At 32.7% G+C, this 20,021-nt stretch overlaps 1 protein-coding gene across 7 annotated transcripts; it reads right to left on the bottom strand.

The window, feature by feature from the left end:
• Positions 1-708: 708 nt before the first annotated feature.
• Positions 709-19,828, bottom strand: dom (domino). 7 transcript variants are annotated; one of them, XM_035086165.1, is made up of 20 exons: positions 18,445-18,684; positions 17,341-17,549; positions 16,555-17,212; positions 16,252-16,383; positions 15,594-15,820; positions 15,164-15,490; positions 14,733-14,943; positions 14,185-14,646; positions 13,655-13,938; positions 12,948-13,438; positions 12,685-12,871; positions 11,695-12,418; positions 11,130-11,393; positions 9,430-11,039; positions 9,046-9,267; positions 4,544-4,579; positions 3,807-4,460; positions 3,343-3,636; positions 2,079-3,260; positions 709-1,827 (listed from the first exon to the last, which is right to left on the bottom strand). In XM_035086165.1, the coding sequence occupies exons 2-20, from the start codon at positions 17,536-17,538 to the stop codon at positions 1,525-1,527; spliced, it is 8,466 nt and encodes a 2,821-aa protein (XP_034942056.1). In that variant the 5' UTR covers positions 17,539-17,549; positions 18,445-18,684; the 3' UTR covers positions 709-1,524. The 7 variants fall into 7 exon arrangements, with proteins under 7 accessions (XP_034942056.1, XP_034942058.1, XP_034942052.1 ...); XM_035086167.1 differs by lacking the exons at positions 16,252-16,383; positions 18,445-18,684 and having other exon boundaries at positions 15,594-15,835; positions 17,341-17,538; XM_035086161.1 differs by lacking the exons at positions 709-1,827; positions 2,079-3,260; positions 3,343-3,636; ... (1 more) ...; positions 4,544-4,579; positions 18,445-18,684 and adding an exon at positions 19,673-19,828 and having other exon boundaries at positions 5,263-9,267.
• Between the last annotated feature and the right edge of the window lie 193 nt (positions 19,829-20,021).

The following is a 20,021-nucleotide window of genomic DNA, read 5'->3' as shown; positions in this document are numbered from 1 at the left end:
CTGAATAGTAATATTATAAATTCTAATAATTAAAAATTTATTGCATTTTTTAAGTACTATTTATTATTCAATTCTAACAAAACAGATTTTTCTGCATATGAAATAATAATTCTAATTTATAATGACTGGTAAAATTATATCATTGCGATAACTATAGAAGTAAACGAGTTTTATCTTACATCTTATATCACTTTTAATGCACATAGTGATCATATCGATAAATTTGGTTTTTATTTGAAAACCTCAATACGCATATCTTAATCACGGATATAATTACATGCCATTCAACAGCAAAAAAGATTATTGCATAAAATTGAATAAAATTGTTTATTTTGTAATTTTAATTAATCATTGCGGTAAGGTCTATGACGTAGCTTACTCTTCATTAATGATTTGCAGGAATTATACCAAGATAAAAATATTTCCTTCTCATATAAACAGCTTGAATTTTATGAATGGGAATTATCGCTATTTCATACGATTCCAATGAATTGCAATTATAGGTTCATTGGTTTTCCTATTTCTACGTTCAATTACTTATAGGGAAAATTCATTGTCTCATTTAGAAGTTGATGTAATTTTTTTCTAATTTATTTTCTTCATCTGCAAATTATATTTTTTTTATTAAATAACGAAGTTAAAAAAACGTCTAAGGAAAATACATATTTAATCATAACAGTTAATCAATTCATTTATTAAAAAAAAAGGTATCATTGAATTGAAGGATTTATTTGTCTATTATACAAGGATATAATACATAGATATCGTTTACAATATTAAACATGTTGACAGTGACATGACTGTACCGAAATAAATCTCGAGCCATAGTCTATGGTACTTTAGTCTATCGATATACAGAACTTTATCATTTTTTCCGCTTCTCTTCTCTTAGTTTGTTATTTAACTTAAATCGTAGTAACTTATTAATCCCGTATACTTTTGTACGTGTTGCTCTCTCGCTTGATTTTTAATGAAATAGTAATCATTCGAAAGCAAACGTACGTCGATTAATACATTTTAACACATACAAAAATTATTTCAAGCGTAATCTTGTTATAAAGCCTAATAAAATTATTCTATAGCCTCGAATAATACGAGATCACAACTCATTCTTTTCAAATAAAACTTCCATTCGTGTTAAAGCGTTTTTTAGGAAAAAAAGGTGTAAAAATTTTTGTAGAACTGTCTCTCTTAAATGATGACATAATACATACAAGTCTACACTCTTAAAGTATTATTATATGTCAAATGTTTGTAAACTAATGATTGTTTTTTGTAATTTGTTGGTATTAAAAAATACAGAAATTGAAATTAAATAAAAAAATTAATAATCACATTCTTTCGTTACAATGTTTTTATGCGCATTAAATCTACGATATTGCATTTTTTCACGTTAAGTTGAGATAAATAAACGTGATTGTGGAATGTTAAAATTTTTCATCAACCAATCAGACAATTCTGATTTCTTTATAATAATTATTATATTGACAGTTTAAGAATCTCAGGTAAATAAAACATCACAAATTATTTTTGCATCGTATCTTGCGGTTGGTTAGGTGGTTGCTGTTGCATAGATTGTTGATGCATTTGATGAGCGACAGTTTGAAGTCTCACTTGACTTGGTCCAGGGCTTGCTCTTGCTGTGGTGACGATTGGTTTACCCTGGGGTGGTGTTGCTTGTCTCAATTGCGCACTACTAGCAGTTACTACTTGAATAGTTTGTTTTAAACCTGCTGATGCTACTGGTACAGGTATCATTCGTGTTTGTAGCGGTGATTTTGCTAGAACTACTTGACCAGATGGTGTTACACCAGCTCCTGAAGATACCTGCTCAATTAAAAAAAATAGATTTTTAATAATTGAAAATATTTACTCATTTAATTATCCTTTTTATATTTAGTAAAAAGAAGAATTCTATAACTAACTGATCTTTATTTTATGCTATTATATATTGATATATCATTTATGATTAATAAACTTTTAGCAATAATAATTTTTTCGATCAAATAATTAAAAATAGTCCTAAAAGTATAATCTTTTTTTATATTATCTCTTTATTTTAATGAATTAATACTTACATGAGTAAATTGTTGCATTGTTGATGGCTGAACATGTTTCATAACTTGTTGAATTTGTTGAACCGTCATTGTAGTAGGAAGAGACTTTTGTTGAACAATCAACTGCGTCTGTACTCCTCCTTTACCCGCCATTTGAGCCAGCTGTGTCACCTTCTGGCCGGGTAATTTCCGTTGCGTCAGTATCTGAGGATGTAACGCAAGCTGTCTGATTTGTTGTGATGTAGCAGCTCGTACTCCAACCATTGCTCCAGTTTTTACAAGCGTAGCAACAGGAGTTCCACTAGCTGAAGTACCAGCTTGCTGAACTTGTAAACCAGCTTGAGCAAAAATTTGAGCTGGAGTTAATCCAGTCTGAGCTGGAACCTGAACTTGAGCCACAGTTTTTGCTTGTTGTTGAAGAGCTGCTTGTCTCTTAATCATTGCGGCCATCTCCGATTCAGATACAACTCGAGAAATTGATTTTCCCGCTACATTTCCCTGAGCAACAGCACTAGCAACAACTCCTTGCTTCATTAAAGTCGCTCTTTGCTGTCCTGAACCAGAAACAGCAACAGATACTTTTTGTCCGCTGGCAGCTTGCGCTTGAAGAGCTTTAATTTGTTGTTGACGTAATAAAGCTTGTTGTTGGCGATAATACTGAAGTTGAGCTGGTGTCAAAGTTTTTGTTCCAGATGCTGTAGCCATTGTTACATTAACAACACCTTTTTGAGTTGAAACTGTAGGACTTTGAACACCAGCGACAAGACCACTTGTAGCTATTCGTTGAGTAGCTTGGAGATTGCTAACACTGACAACCGTAGAATTAGGCCTGACGTCTTGCATTGCCAACGTAGCTTGACGGGCTTTTAAAGTAGTTGCCACAGCCGCTGCACTAGTAGCCATTGTATTTGTTGCTGTTGTTTTTACAGCAGAACTAGTTGCTGTAGTTACTAATCCAACTATTTGGCTTGATTGAGCCGTTGTTGTATTAATTACAGCTTGCTGAGTGATTTGTTGTTGTTGGGAAGACTGATTGATTTGAATTGGTTGAGCTTGAACTTGTTGAGATTGCGGTTGTTGGACTTGCTGTTGAGTTTGTTGCTGCTGTTGTTGCTGTTGTTGTAACTGAGCTACTTGCTGCTGAGCTTGTTGTTGCTGTTGTATAAGTCTTGCTGCTGCCGCTTGTTGCTCCTGTGTCAATACCTAATAAAAAAGATTAATTTTTATATGAATTAGTTTTGATTTTTGTTTTTACCAAATAACATAAATTTCCAATTAAACTTACAGTATTGGCCACATTTTTTTGTTTCTCTTTTGCAATTCTTTCTGCTCGACGCGTCGCCACATCAATCGGTGATAAAGGACTATCATACTGGATTCCACATTCTGCTAGTACTGCGGCGTGTTTCGGATTTTTCATCAATGGATTGACTAATAACGGTTTTACAGTTGGTGTACGCTTATTTGAAACCGATTTTATGGTGTCGAACCGTTGACAGCACATTATTGTAAAAGAGTTGTTTTTATCCTGGTTGTAAAGTTGACATGTACGCATCGGTCGATTCGATTTACTGTGTTGCTATTTTTATTTAAAAGAATAATAATAAAATAAAATAACCAAATAATAATAAATTATTAAAACATATAAATTGCAATTTATATAATTTAAAAAAAACGTATAACAGAATAAAATCATAGAAAGAAAGAATGATTTAAAAAAAATAAAAATTTATTTAAAAAAGTTCTTACCTCAGCAACTTGCGGCAATTTATAAACTCCCTTCTGTTTTTTTTGCTTCTTTGGAGTAGAATCATATAAAAGTTTACCCTCTTCTCTTGGAATAATTACAGTTTCATAACGAGCTCGACATTGCTTCGGTGATCTGTAGATTCTGGATGTATTGTTAACAATGTCAGCAACTAAATCCCAATTTGGCGTGTGGCCAGGAGATAAAATCATGAGATTCAATGGTAATCCTTGATAAACTTGAATTGCTTGTAACAAAGCCCAATCTTCATGAACCATCCAATCAAGAACATGATCCTGTTCAACAGAAACCTTTGTCATAGTTGGTTTGACTCCTGGCATTGGAACTGGTGGCCGTATAATTCCACGATGTTTATGTAACTTCATGTCACGACGCATTTTCAATAACGCTGGTGTTGGTCGGTCGAATAAAGATCGCGGTGCAAAAACAGACTCTTCTTTGTGACGAATCTTTGCGGGACGTCGACCATCTCGGTCAGTTGAGGGAGTGTCAGTTCGATTTCGCTTCAATTCTTTCTTCACATAAGGAGGAGGCAATTGGTTTTCAGTCATCAAAGTATTTTCATATAGAAAACCGAGAGAATAATCAACATAAACATCATTATCTGATGTTGGAGGAGTTGGAGGACACCACATCTGTAAATTAAATTATTATTAATTTATTTATTTATTAATATACTTATTTAATTAGAGGGTTTTTATAAATAAATAATACTGACCGGCATTTCTTCCATTGTATTTTCTGACAACCACACCTAGAATTGAGTGAAACAAAAAGAATTGGTGTAAGAATATTTGAACAAAAAAAATTTTCTGACAATCCAAATGCCGTTACGAAGTGGTTGATCGATATTGATTGCAGCGAAGTCACCAGAACTTGAAGAAAACTCACCTTAATACAGTCTCCAGTTATTAAACTAATAATTTTCAAAAAAAAAAAAAATTCCCATTGTTTTTTTTTTTTTTTTTAGACAATTGGTTAGGAATGATTATTCAGTCAAAGTTTCAAATCGTTCTGGTACTCGCTACATTCAGGTAATCGAAGAAAAATTCTTCACGCTCATTAATGTGCCTGCTTATTATCCTGGCAGTCTCCAAGTTTGGAATGGCAAAGGCAGTGTTTTGGTGCCATTTTAATTGACAGGGAAAATTTTTTTATTACGATAAATAAATTGAATTTTGCTTGATTATTATTATTTAAAAACAAAAAATCAAAGTGATTTTTCGGTTGATAATAATTGTGCGGTCTAGACGGCCTTGCCACACCAAACTGACATGAGATATCATCGTGTCAATGACCTCCAAACATAAACAAGCACACTGAGCCATAAATCTTTCGAATTTTTTTCAAAATAATTTTTTGACTTTTTGACACCAAAACGGAACTGAACCTTTGATTGAACGTACTTGGAAACACACCAAGAAATAAGAAAACACATTTTTTGTAGCAAGGAATATTTCGTTTATTTCCTTCGTCGACACATTCGATCATACAAAATACAGGCACACAGCATAATTCATTGTAATACATTATAACATTCAATATGCATTAATCTCTCATCATACTATCCTTAAATTATTTTAATTTATATACTAAGACAAAAAAAAAGTACGTCACTTTAATAATTCGTTTCTATATGAAATGTAAGTTGAGTCGTGAAAGAACGAAGAAATAATTAAATATTTAAGCTAATGTATTGCATGTTATAAAAAATGAAAATTTAAAATTTAACATCCTCCTTACAATCACTATTTTTCATTTAATGAATTAAAAAAAAAAAGAAAAAAAAATCAAATGTGGTCATACCTCTTTTAAAAAAACCTAATGTTAATATAATATAGATACGACTGCTTACGTATTCTTAGTTATTTCCGTTCAAAAATTTAATCTAATATAATACAGTCATGAGTCTCGCTTATATCACGAAATATAAATTATATTTATGCATATCTGCTTGATATTTTTCACCTTGTTTTCGTCACATTATTTGCTCCATTTGTTAACTTTTAATTATTTTTATACAACATTGCGTCGAAGCAAAAAAAGACGCTATTATTCTAAGTCTAAAAACAAAGCCAGTACAATGCTGTACTGAGTACGGAATTGATTTATCATTACTTTTAAAGACTATTTACAAGATTCACATTATAGATTAGATTGATATAATTTTGAATAATATAATTAAAGGATTAAAATTATAAAAGAAAACGAAATATGAAAATAATTGTATTTTTAATAAGATAACAATAACGTTATTAAATTTAATTAATTTAAAATTTAAAAATGAAAACTCTTAACTCAAGATACTTGTCGATTGTTATATTTTTCCGAGGAATTAAACTTTGACTTTTTAGGCCCTAATTGTATATCATCATCTTCATCTACAGAGTGTTCTAACTGTACTTCACTGGTTTTATGTCTTAAATGAGACTTTAATAATCTTTGTGAACGTTTAGAGCCTTTTCTTAATTTCTTTTGTGATGAATCAACATCATTCTCTGACTCACTATCTAAATCAACTGTTATAATCGAATCAGTAGGGGATGAAATTCTACCCGAAGTTGTGGACTTTGAATTACTTCGTGATCTTGTTTTTCCTTGAGACTCTTCATAAGTTTGTTCGAAAGTTCCATCTTTTTTTGGAAGTTCATCAATTTTCTTTGTATTAATAGTTGTACTTGCCGATTTATTATGATTAATTCGCGAATGAGTATCTAGAGTAAGAATAGCAACAACTTTAGCAGTTCTTTGAGGCTTTTCACTACTTATTTCTACATTTGATGGTGATACTGTTTCTTTATCATTTCTATGTGAATAATTTTCCGATCCAACAGCATTCCCATTGGAATCAGTATCAGAAATATCTCTTTTCGTTGAATTTTCAATTGGAACTGGTGAAGAAGATCTACTTCGACTGTTAACATCATTTTCTAGAGTTATTGATGATCTACTTTTATGCTTTTGAATACTTGAATTTAAATTAGATTCTATTCCAGATCTAGTAACTCGTAATTTCTTAGGCATTGGAGTGTCTGGTCGTCTTTTTTGACTACTAGGAAAAGTATTTACAATATTATCAGTAGATTTTTTAATATCTGGTGATTTGGGAGAAGAACAGGATTTAATTTTACGATTTATCTGAGTTGGTAAAAGAAATCCATTATCTAAAGTACCTTTTGACCGAGTCGAAGGTCTTTCAGTTGATGATGATGATGATGATTTTGAAAGAATAATTGTAGGTTCATAATTTATTCCAGCTGATGATCTTGTCACTCGTGATGACGATGCTTCATTTAATTGATTAATTTTTATTGTAGATTTTGTTACATTCACACTTCCGACAGCCGATGGACTTGTAGAACGTATTGTTTTTTTTACTTTTGATGTCTCTTCAGTGTTTTTTGTACTTTGCATTTCTGTTTCACTTTCTTGAGACTCACAATTATCTTCAGATTGAAATCCACTTGTTTTTCTTAGTCTTTTACCGTCTACACTCATTCTACGAGCTTGCTTTCTTGATTCAATGTCTGTACACACTGGAATTAATTCCATGAATGGTGAATTCGCTTTAGCCAAGCGAGTTAAAATTCTCGGAGATGAAACATCAGTTGAAGACAACTTTTTAAGATCTAAATGTAATTTTATAGGTTGATTTGTAACAGAACTTGATGAATTTTCATTCTCTTCATGATCTTTTATTGAAGAATATTTACTTTGTTTAACATCTGAATTTTCTTTTGAATTTAAATCTTGATTGTTTATCATCTCATCGCCTACTCGAGATTTTTCTAGTAAAACAATGCACTTGCATTCTTCTTTCATTAATTCTCTTTCTTCTTTTTTTACTCCTTGATCAACTTTTTCTTCATCATTTTTTATTACTTCTTCTTGAGTCTTTTCTTTTTCTTCACTTGAATTAGCCGTGTTGGTTTCTTCTTCCTCTTGAGATTTATAAACTAGTTTGGAAGTACGATTTCGAGTTGATATTGTTATTTTCGGGTATGATCGAGTTCTTGTTGTCCTTAAAATAATTGGTTCAACTTTACGTTCTACATTGGTCTCCGCTGAATCATCGGCAGAATTATTTCCGGATTTCTCTCTACCCTCAGACTTACTTCCCACAATACAATATTCAACATCAAATACAGATTCATTAACATTCGTGGGTGATATTGAAATTAATTTATTATTTGGGGACCCAACGTTAACATCAAGATTCTCTGTATCTTCGCTATGATTATTCGTTGATTTATTATATTTGTGCATAGAACGGGTGATATGAATTGGAGCCTCATTTTCATACTTTTCTTGTTCATCCAAAGACATTATTTTCTTTGTATGATGTCCACGACGACCTCTAGTACGTTTAGGAATCGATTCTATTTGATTTTCATTCTTATTTTCAGATTTTTCTATTCTAAGAGCTTTCGAAGCATCAAACGTAGGAGAATCACAAGGATGTAATTTAATTTGTGGTGAATAAGTGACGTATCTTTCTGGCTCGTCACTTTCATCACTCAAAGAAACTGCGTCAACAGAATTAATTTCTGACATATTTTCAGCTAAATTATCGGAATTTGTTACTTCAGTATTACCATCATCTTCAGCCATTTTATTAGCCTCTTCATTATCAGATGGAGAATTATCGTCATCAATTAATTTTTCTTGACACTTTTCTTCATCATGCATTTCTGATTTCTTTTTTTCTGTTTTAAAATGATTCGATTCTACTAACTGACTTTCCCGTTTTCGTTTTCTCCAATGTAAATGTTTAAAATTACGTTTTACAACAGGAAGTATTGGACTAACATCAAGAGTCCAAAGATTTATTTTCACATCCCCTCTAGACCTCGTTCTTGGACTGTTTAAATCAAGATGATTTTTCCTAAGTTTAGTTTTCGGTACACGAACTTGTCGACCCGGCCGACCTGGACGACGTTTAACGAATTTTCTTTGTCTTATTGATGATTCATTGTGACTATCAGCTACCTCTTCTTCTTCATCTTCCCCTTGACTTTGACTTTCTGTATGACTCGATTGTTCATCATTACTAACATCTAAATCTTCTTGTGATTCTGATTCCGACTCAGTCGAAGTTTCAGTTTCACTATCAGAAGATTCCCTAGCACTTCTACTACTGCGTCTACGCGAACTCCGTCTACTTGGAGCAACCTGTCTTTTCTTATTACCTACTCGTTTAGAATTACTAGTATTGTTAACCTGATTCTGAGCGTCCTCACGGCTAAACGTCAACGGCTTCTCATCATCATCGGCCATCCGCATTCGTCGCTCTTCTTCCTCTCGTAATGCACGAAGTCGATCCAACTCCCATTCTTTTTTCTGCTGTTCTAATTCACGCTCTGCTGCAGCCAATTGAGCAGCAGAAAATGCTCCTTCAGATTCTTCGACGAACTTCATTGCATACCGTTCTACAGGAGTTAACTAAACCAATGCAAAAAAGTAATGATTAACAAAATGAAAATAAATTCCAACAATTAAAAATTTTGAAATTTGTAATATATATTTTTTTCTATTTTTACTGTTTTATATTTTACTAAAAGTCAAAAAGGAATAATAGAAGGTGATAAAAAATTGATATTTTACCTGTGAAACTAAATTTTGAACTTCCTGCTCAGCTTTGCTAATCTGTGAATCTTCACGATCAGCATCATCCAAGGGAATATTTTCATCAAACTCAGCAAGATCAGCAACAGCTTCTGCTTTAGCAGTTTTTGCAGCCTGAACATCAAGATCTTCTTCAGCTGCAGCTAATGCACTTTCCAGAGCACCTATTGCAGCCTTGTCTTCAGATATTGGCACTGGTAAATTGGATAATTCTTTTTGTAATGATTTTTCGCGCTCTTTGTTTTGTTCTATAACTTCAGCCATTCGTGCTGATGCATCATTCTCAGTCTGATCAATATTAAACAGATCTTGAATTGTTGAACTCTTGAAATATGCAGTCGTGAAATTTCCACCTTCAATTGCAAGATCGCCCAGCAATCGCTTTTGATTAGCTTTTTTAAGAATATTTTCTTCGACAGTCTTTTCACTAACGAGTCGGTAAATATGAACGTCTCGTGTCTGTCCTATCCTGTGGCAACGATCTTGCGCTTGAGCGTCCATTGTTGGATTCCAATCACTGTCATAAAAGATGACAGTATCAGCACCAGTAAGATTAACACCTACACCACCAGATCTCGTAGACAAAATAAAACAGAAAATTCTTTTATCATTGTTGAACCTTTCCATAAGAATTTGTCGTTGATCAACTCGCGTTGTACCATCTAATCTTAAATAAATATGTCCATGGTAATTTAGGAATGCTTCGAGAACATCTAACATTCTCGTCATTTGGGTGAAAATAAGTACACGATGATTTCCACTCTTCAATTTTCTTAATAACCGATCAAGGGATTGAAGTTTTCCACAATCATATTGAATAAGACGTGGATCAGGAAACTGTGTCAACATTGCACTGCTAACAGGATGGAAGATTGCATACTTTGGTGCTAGTTTACATTGAAGAACCATTTGAAGTCTCTGATGGCTCCATAATTTATGAGGAGGTGGATGAGATACATGGAAACGTGGGACTGGCGCTCGAACTGGCGGTACGAAAACAACAAAACGATCAAATATTTCTTTAAGTTCCTCAACAATCTGTTCCGTAGACTTAATTGCTTGGGCAAGAGCTTCTGTTCGAGAAAAATATTGTTTACGAGTTCGTGCAGTTTGCTTCGAATTTGAACAATGAAGCCAACCGCCATGCCACTGACATCCTGAAGCTGGCTTTTCAATCCTTAATGCGGTAAAAAGATCCTCTCCATAAAGCGGACAAGCAGCGCATCTTCTTTCATTAATATTTACTAATGTTTGCAGCTTTGCTTGTCTTCTTTGTCGACGATCCTCTTCTAATTGTGCTAAATAACTGTCTACCTTCGGACTTTCTTTCCGCGTACGTTTTACAATTTCTGATTTTTGATGAGTACCACCTCTGGTAACTATACCACAACGCAATGGCTGTTGCGGTGAAATGATTCCAGGAGTTGTTACGGTGCTGACACTAAGTGGAGGCACTCTCATTACAGGTCTTCCACTAACAGTAGTAGCTGCTGTTGTCACTACATTTCCAACGACTTTATTTACTGGGGTGAATTTTGGAGAAAGTACTGTCAGTCTTTGACCACTCGGAGTCATCATAGGAAAAGAAACTATACAAATGGAGAAATATCATTTAGAATAATGTTTTTCAAATTTTGAAAAGATTTACATTTAACAGAAATATTCTAAGCTAGTCTTACCGGCATTGGTAGTCTGTTGATTAGACGTAAGGAGAATATGTCTACCAGTCGATGTCTGAACCAACTGAGCAAATCCGGGAACAGAAATTCTCTGAACCGAATCACCTTGCTTCACTGTGACTGTTTGTGTGGTTATTCGTTGAAGACCATCTCTGATACTGGCTGCATTACTAACGGTTATCTTTTGTGGAGTTACGGTAGTCGTTGTAGGTGTTATTGCAGTTGTTGTCTGAGAATTGTGCGTGATTGTGCCTACTGGAATGGCTGTAACAGTATAAATTAATGCAATTTATGAAAAAATATTATTAAATAAATAAATCTTTTTAATAAATAATTATTTTAATTAGCTTTTTATTCTGATAAATTATAGTTTTAGTTTCTTTATACATAAAAATATGAAATAGAACCAAAGGTATTGTTCACTCGATTCTGGAATGTACGTGATATACGATCATGTACAAGCTGGTTCGAGAAAAAATTGCTCTAGCACCACTGCAAAGGCAGTTGTATACGAAACACAACCACGGATCGATGATGCACAGGAAAAAAAATATATAAAACATACCTTTAACGTTTCCCTGGTGTTGTACAAGTTGAACTGAAAGTCCTTGAAGTTGTTGTCCTCCTGCTACCCTTAGTGTTACACCCGTTCCAGTAGCTTGATTATTTAATGGCTTTACAAAGGATGATGTACTACTTCTAGGTGGAGGCATCATTCCGGTAAGATTTTTAAGTTTTGATGATTGAGCTGGAGAAACAACTGGCGGTGCTTTAGCTTGGTTTGATAATCTGACATTAATTTTTATTTTTCCAGACGGACAACGAGGAGGTGAAGGTGGTCGACTATCAATTTCTTCAATTAATTTTCGTGGAGTTTTTAAACGTCGAACCCTATGAGCGGTAAATGCTGTCAAACTTCCTTCTAAATCTGCTAGATTCAGGTTTAAAAATGATAGATCAACGTGTTTGAAAGGATCGTAATCAAGAGCACTCCAGACTAATGACGCAGTAATAAACTCAATGCCTTCCATTTGAAATGGTGATACAGTAGGTCTGACTTCAAATAGATTTGGATGATTACAGACCTTTCTTAACTGCATCAATACATTGATGACGCTTAATAAATTACCACTAGCTAAAGTCTCTTTTGTTTTTGCTCGTGACATGAAATCATCATATAAAAATCTTTGTCGTTTTGACAATCGGCACATATGTACATGCTCATATTTCTTTGGTAATTGTTTTTCTACTTCTGTTTTTAACCTTCGTAGAAGAAATGGACGCAAAACCTATACAAAAAAATTTTAATTAATATTATTAAAAAATAAATTAATTTTAAACAAAATAAATAACACATTTTAATAAAAAAAAATATGTATCTCCAGACAGGATTCGCATAGGAAATAGAATATTTATTCACTACACGAGTTTTAATAGAGATTTTACTCTCTCGCTGTTTTAAAAAAAAACCGACAAGACTATCATAATCTTGTAAGCTGTCGGCAGCGAGAATAATCAGTGTTATTAATACTTTGGAAGTTATACAAAAACAAACCTTATGTAAACGGCGAATAATATTTTCGTTGTATTCGCTATTTCCTTCAATCATTCCAGTAACAGGATTACTAAACCATTCTTTGAACTCACGATGAGATTGAAAAACATTTGGCATTAAAAAATGCATCAATGACCAGAGTTCCATTAAGTTATTTTGAAGGGGAGTTCCAGTTAATAATAAACGCCTATAAGCCAAAAAAAAAACAATGAATGAATAATTTGAATAACAAATGAATTATAACTAATCGTTTAAAATATTACCGTTGCGTTTGAAAGTTTAACAGTAATTGCCACCGTTGAGATTTAAAATTTTTTATATTCTGCGCTTCATCAAGAATCAAATACTTCCACTTCTTCCGACGAAAACTCTGGTGATCTTGAATTACAAGTTTATATGACGTGATACAAATGTGAAATGCGTTAGGCTTCGTCCAACCGGTTCTCTTTTGTTTTCTTTCTTTCTGAGTTCCGTAATAAGTAAGAATCTTGAAACCTGGGCACCATTTTTTACATTCCATCTCCCAATTGAGCATTACAGATGTAGGAACGATGATTAAGTGAGGTCCCCAATTTCCTTTTTCACAAGCAAGATGAGCTAAGAGCGCAATTGTTTGTATTGTTTTACCGAGACCCATCTCATCAGCTAAAATCCCATTTAATTTTCTATCGTACATCGTTACCAGCCAATCAAGACCAATATGCTGGTATTCACGGAGATTATGTTTAAGAAGAAAGGGAATTTTTGTGACAACCTATGAATTAGAATTAACATATGTTATAAATGGAATTAAATGAAATAAAAAAATTGTTTGAATATATGGCGCAATATATTTTATGAAGAAAATGTATTGCATGGGGTTATATCAATTTAATCTACCTTCCGGAAATGGTGATAAGCAAAAATAAATGCTAATCACTTTGGATAGAAGGTGAAATATAATTTGAATAAAACATTTCGATCAACTTACACTTGTAGTTAAAAGCGTATTTCCTTTTGGTTGAATGCTTTCAGCTAATGCAGCAACATCGTCCATCTCATTATGTGCCTCCACATGTGACTCATTGACATTTTTATTCGGAGATTTATCGCCCAAATCTTCTAAAAGAGATTTTAAACCTACACTCGTTTCACCATCACTCGCGGATTGTGATTCTTCTTCATCATCTTTCGTTTCATCTTCACTTTCACTTTCACTTTCAGATTTTTCTTCTACTTCTTCCTCATCTTCTTTCTCGGATTCTTTTCCAGACTCTAAAGTAAAAATAATAAATTATTGCAACAAAAATAATATTAAACATTCTATAAGAAAGTAATCATTGAATTTAATTATATATTTAATCGATAAACCCTCAGACAAATGCCTCATTTATTTCATATGATAAGGTTGAGTTGAATGAATCTCTTCCTTTCAATAATGGTATTTTTTCTTCATAGGAAAGTGATTAATTATCAATGATATTCAATTGAAATTTATGATTTATAAAATATTTTGCATACCTCTATCACTCTCCTCATCTACATCCATTGATGCCTCCGGCATGTTTCCATATTTAGCCATCAGTTCATCAATAGACATTTCATTTTCAGCCTTGAGATCATCCAGTTCTTTTTGATGGTCTGCATTTTTTTCTTTCTCTTCTTGTTCTCGAATCGTATCTTCATCATCTGTGGATTCATCTGAAGCCACAGTAAATTCAGCGTCACCTTCAATATTATTTTCTTCTTCTTCCTCTTCTTCTTCATCTCCATCATTGTCTTCCGGACATGGAGACAAACTTTTATCTCTCTCTTCAAGATAATTTGGTGGCAGTTCTTTTAAAAGATCTTCCAATGGAATTTCTGACTCTTTTTTTAGTAACTCAACCTCTTCTTTGTGATTTGTTGTGGATTTCATTTCTTCTTCAGCTTTCGCTATTGTTTCTTCATCATCTTCTGAACTTTGATTTGGTTCGAATTCATCTGAAATTAGAATATTTGGGAATTAGAATAATTTTTAATATTAATATTGTTATTATGATTATATTGTTTTTTTTTTATTTCTTTACCATCTGAATGCTGTTTTTGAGTTGGTACAGGTGATGAAAGACGAGAACTATTTATGGAGGCAGGAACACTTTGAGAACCATCAGTTTTATTAAGTCCTTCTGTTAGCCACGTGGAGTATTTTTCAGTCTGTCCAACAATAAAGTTTAAGTGTTGATCTAATGCCTTTTTTCTCTTCTCTTCCAGTCTTGTTTGTTGTTTAAACTCTACAAGCTGAATAAAAAAAAAGATCATTATAATTACAATTGTTGAACTTTTAGTAATGTATCTAAAATCTTATTTAGCTGTTTTATAACAAAAAACAGATAATGATTTCGTTTAGATGTTAATGTTCCCACAATGAGCACACAAATTTAATAATTGAATATTAAAATTGCCGGCTTAAGTATGTGGGGTAAATGTAATTAATTATGAATATAACAAAAATATTTACTTTTTCAACATTAGCCCAAAATGTTTTAATCTCTTTAGCAATAAATCCAGCAATTTTTTTCAACCGAAGTTCTTGAAGTTTTTCTGCTTTTTGGGCTTGGATAGCCTTCTCTTGGAAATGTTTTTGCACCATTCTTGCACACTTTTTTGCAGCGGCCTTTTTCCACTTTCGTTCTTGAGCAAAATCAGCTGCTAGCCATACCATTTCTTCAAGTAAATAGTCCCAATGTGCTTTAGTTCTTCCAGGTTCTTGTACCTTAGGTAATCGTTTTTCAGACCAAAGTCCATCACGTTGCAATTCACTAATTCTTTGCATGACGTAAGCTTCCTGTTTTCAAACAAATCCAAACCAAAATGTGTTATAAATAACATCAATAAAAATATAAAATGAAAAAAAAAGAAATAAATAAATAAATGAATATATAAAGCACCTGTTTCGCTTTTTCTACGATTTGCTCCTGATTATTTTGAGTATCACATGACGACGGAGAATTCGTAGGCGGCAGTTTAACGAGTTTAACCACGGGTTGAGAGGAAGATGCAGATTGCGTGGACGTAGAAGTTAATGATGTTTTTAAAGAAGTCGAAGCCAAGGCTTGTTTATTCGACGCTGATGAAGTTGTTGATACAGTCACCAATGGTTTCGGGGACTCTGGAACTATAGGCGTTCCACCTATGATTATCATGAAAATGAAAGGATAAATAAAACAAAATTAAAAAAAAAATGCCAATTTTAAAAAATTAACTTAATAAAATTATTATAACCTAAAAAAGAAAATTAAGTTTTATAATTGTAACGAGATTATCCCTTAGATCCTGTGGGCGGAATTCCCTCAAGACCTTACACATGCTCGGTATCACTATACCCACCAAATTTTGACCAAATCAGTTTAAATTGAACTGAATTAGTGGTTTTATCGTGGGTTTAAAACAATTTTTCAATAAGAATGAAATAAAATTCTACATCATGGCTTCATCATAAAAAATAATATGAAATAATTAACGGAATAACGATCATGCCAGGACAAACATCAAATCAGTGAAGAAAATCAGATAGAAACATCGAATGGTTGTCCTACTAGTAATCACCTATAATGAACGTGGGTGCTATAGTAGAAGTGGGTGAAGGGTGAACAGTCACTGTTGGAGATTGAATAGCTGCTCGGATGGCAAATACCATGCCATGTCGGCCGCCTTGAGGCCTACCTGGGACCTGTCCTACTGCGCAAATCAATTCAGTTGGTGCACAATATTTTTTTTAATATTTATCGCCAATATTTGATTAAACAACAGTACGTAAGGATTAGTGCTTGTTTAGTTGAATAAAAATTTGGATACTGGTTATTAGAGGATTTAATTATAATCGTACGTTAATTCTTAAAAATAATATACCTTGTTGACTAAGTTGAGCAACAGCTGCAGGCAAAGTGGTAGAAACGGCAACAGGAGTAACACCTACCCCTGCAATTTTCACTTCAATATTTTGTGTTGATTGAGTTGTACTAGAAGTTGTAGAGGCAGAAAGCGTTGTAGGAATTTCAGTAATTGTTGGCAATGGTGAGGTTAAATCTTCATTCTCATCATCTGGATCTAATCGATGTTGGTTTAGAAATTGAAGGTAAGGCCCAGTCGGTGGCCTCTTTTTCCAAGCTTGATAATCCATCATATTGCCACCAGCATTGAGAAAAAAAAGTTCAGATACATTTTCGATATACTTTTCTCTAATTGCTCGCATTCTCTTAATCTTGTGTTCCATAATTCGCCGTCGATATCCTGAATTATCATCAAGTATCGTTGACTTTTCTACAGCTTCCGAAAGCTTGAGTTTCTTGACAGGAGGCGATGAACCTGATTGAGAAGTTGGCGCAAGAAACATGTTTCCTAGATTTGTTCTCACAAGCTTCGGAGATGTTGCTAGCACAACTTTTGTCGTAGTTGGACGACTAGGCGAAGTTAAGGATGAACCACTTGCTGTTGATATATTTCCGATGTTAACAATCCTTGTGACTTGTTGGAGGCCAGCATTAGTTGTCGTACCACTCGGTATGACCTAGAATATGATGATTCAGTCACTTAATAATTGATCTTTGATCATCAATTATTTACTGATTAATCACAATGATAACAGCACATGTAACTATCGAAGATTGTTAAGAATAAATGATCAAAAATAATAACCTGTGTAAGACCAGAAACCTGAGAAGTAATGACAAACTGCTGGCCACCTCCTGTAGTAAGAACATTAAGTCCTTGGCTTGCCAAAACTTGCTGCAAGTTGACTGTTTGCTGAGTTCCAGCATTAGTGCTACTTCCCCCATTGTTATTTCCACCCCCGGAAAGGGGCGGCAAAGTTGGCACGCCCTGCTTATCACTCATTACACATGACACTGAAATCAAATTGTCTTAGAATTAACAAGTGATATAAAACCGACGTATAATAACACTTAATTGCCACCAATATCCAATATCAAGTATTGTATCATGAATATTCAACATCAATTAATATATATTAATTGTCCACTTATTTGAGAATATATTTAATAATAATAATGTGTTTAATATCAATATGCTTCAACGTTTATGAGTTTGTCTAGTTTTCGCAAATGTAAACACAACTTTAATTAAAAACTGTAATATTAGTAGATTGACATTGATGTGCAATTTTTTAATCTGTATTTTATTATATAATAAATATATAATGTAATTAAAATAAAATAAAATAAGTAAATAAACACTTTATTGTATTTTTATAACCTAATAGCTAGTAAGACAGTGTACATAATGCGTCCGGGAGGTCTCGGAATACTTCGTTCAATTGATTAATCGAAATAGCGCCGAAATCAAAATTCTGAGTAAAGACAATCGTTAAAGATTAAAATAGAAATTATAGGATATAAATAAAAAAGATAATCATGTTTGATATCATGAAAAATTGTACAAAATTCAAAGATTAATTCAAACTACTTAAATTATAATGTCATTCTAGATAGCAAGAGAACATAACGAATGAGACACAACCAAGTGTGGAATCTGAGAGCGTCTGATAGCGAAGTTGCTAGTATATTTATTATAAAAAAAAATACCTGAAGAATTTAATGATTGATTAATTTGATATTTTTTTCTTGATAATTGCTTAAAACCACTGGTTAAAATAGTTGTTGTTTGTTAATAATATATTATTTGTTATAAAGTATCTCCGGGCAAGCCTTGCCTCGCCTCACAATACAAAGGAAATTTAGAAGCAGCCATATTGGCGTTGACTCGATTTTCAGTCAGACTTACCATAATGTAATCACAAAATTCTGGGATGTAGACACGGCATCCACGTAAATAAACTGCACAACTGCTATCAGCAAATGTAAATAAATAAATAGGTACCTCACGTAATGTTCAGTGCATGAGATATATCTAATATTTTACGGAACATTTTATTCGGACTTGCTCAAGGACGTGCGGCACACTTCTAAACATGGCGACGGTTCCCGACAAAATTTCACGAGCCACCGCAACCAGGCGGCTGCTTGCCTACCTCCATTATTTCCGGAAGCCATTGAAAGATGGCTCTTCAGTCAACCTGCGAATTATTTGATTGGCTGATGCTCGATAAAAATTTGGCAACGCAGCTACGAATCAAGCTCCTTATTGGTAGACTTTTAATGCTGACGTAAAACTGTATATCCGCTACTTGCAATCAAATCAGCAATTTTATTTTCATTAATTGCAACCCGGGGAAATTCTATTAACAGTGAAAAGGATCAATGTGGCATTTATTTGCCGATATGTAAATAAAAATCATATTTACATAGATGATCATTGAATATCAATAAACTATGACTAAAAATAATACTTGAAATTAGAGATTATTTTGACTTGCACTTTTTTTCTTCGAGAATTTTATTATGCATTTGTTTATTTATTGATTTTCTTCTCAATAACAAGAAAGAATTAAGTATTCATCATTATTTTATTGAAATACGATGAATTAAATGTATCTGAAAATCAAAATCACTAACATAAATTATTAAAAATTCTTGCTAATTTTGTAGTTAAAAAGTTTTTAACTGACACTTTTTTCATGAACAATTTTTTCACATTTTTAAGACTAAATTATTTAGAAAAAAATTATTAAAAAATAACATGTTGAAAATTTATAAAGTTTAATTTAGTATATAAATAACAATATTCTTATTCTATTAATGATTAACAATGAATACAAAATTTTTCAAAAGAAATTTTCATTATGTAATCCACGTTTCTTTCAACAATCAACAAATATTCTAAATGGTTTTATGAAAAATAATGATATTAAACTTAATAGCATTTCGATAATATATATATTAAGTATTTAACATTAGTTTATACTTTTATCTAAATAAAAAAGTATTCACAAAAATATGTAACCTAAAAAGTTAGTTAAAAAAATCAACATGGCGACCACGTGGTGATCATGCGTTTCGCATATTAATCATGACCTTCCTACGAGTATAAAAAATATAAAATATCTACTCACACCCTCGCTACAACGAGCGTTTTGGAGTTCTTCAATTGCACCTTATCATCGCGCATTGAAGTTCTTGCTTCGTGTTGATTCAGTGTTCAAAAGAATTTTTTTTTCAACTATCGAACGCCAATACGTAAATTTTCTATTAGTGAAATTGATGTTTCGATTATTTTCGTGTTAAATATGAACACATGTACCAAAATTTTATTAATCACTTCCATATTTGTCGTTAAAATTAGTGAAGAATTATAACTTAAAATCGGGATTACTAAAAATGAACGTCTGCGCGCTACGAATATATTTTTGTGAATGATTAATTCAACATAATTATGATAAATAACTATCGTTATCCTCGTGT

Source organism: Chelonus insularis, unplaced genomic scaffold (genome assembly GCF_013357705.1).
Source record: "Chelonus insularis isolate UGA/USDA-ARS -01 unplaced genomic scaffold, ASM1335770v1 contig_3_pilon, whole genome shotgun sequence".
In the NCBI taxonomy this organism is placed as follows: Eukaryota; Metazoa; Arthropoda; class Insecta; order Hymenoptera; family Braconidae; genus Chelonus; species Chelonus insularis.
Note: the sequence above shows the minus strand (reverse complement) of the source record. Positions and strands in the feature narration are given on the sequence as shown.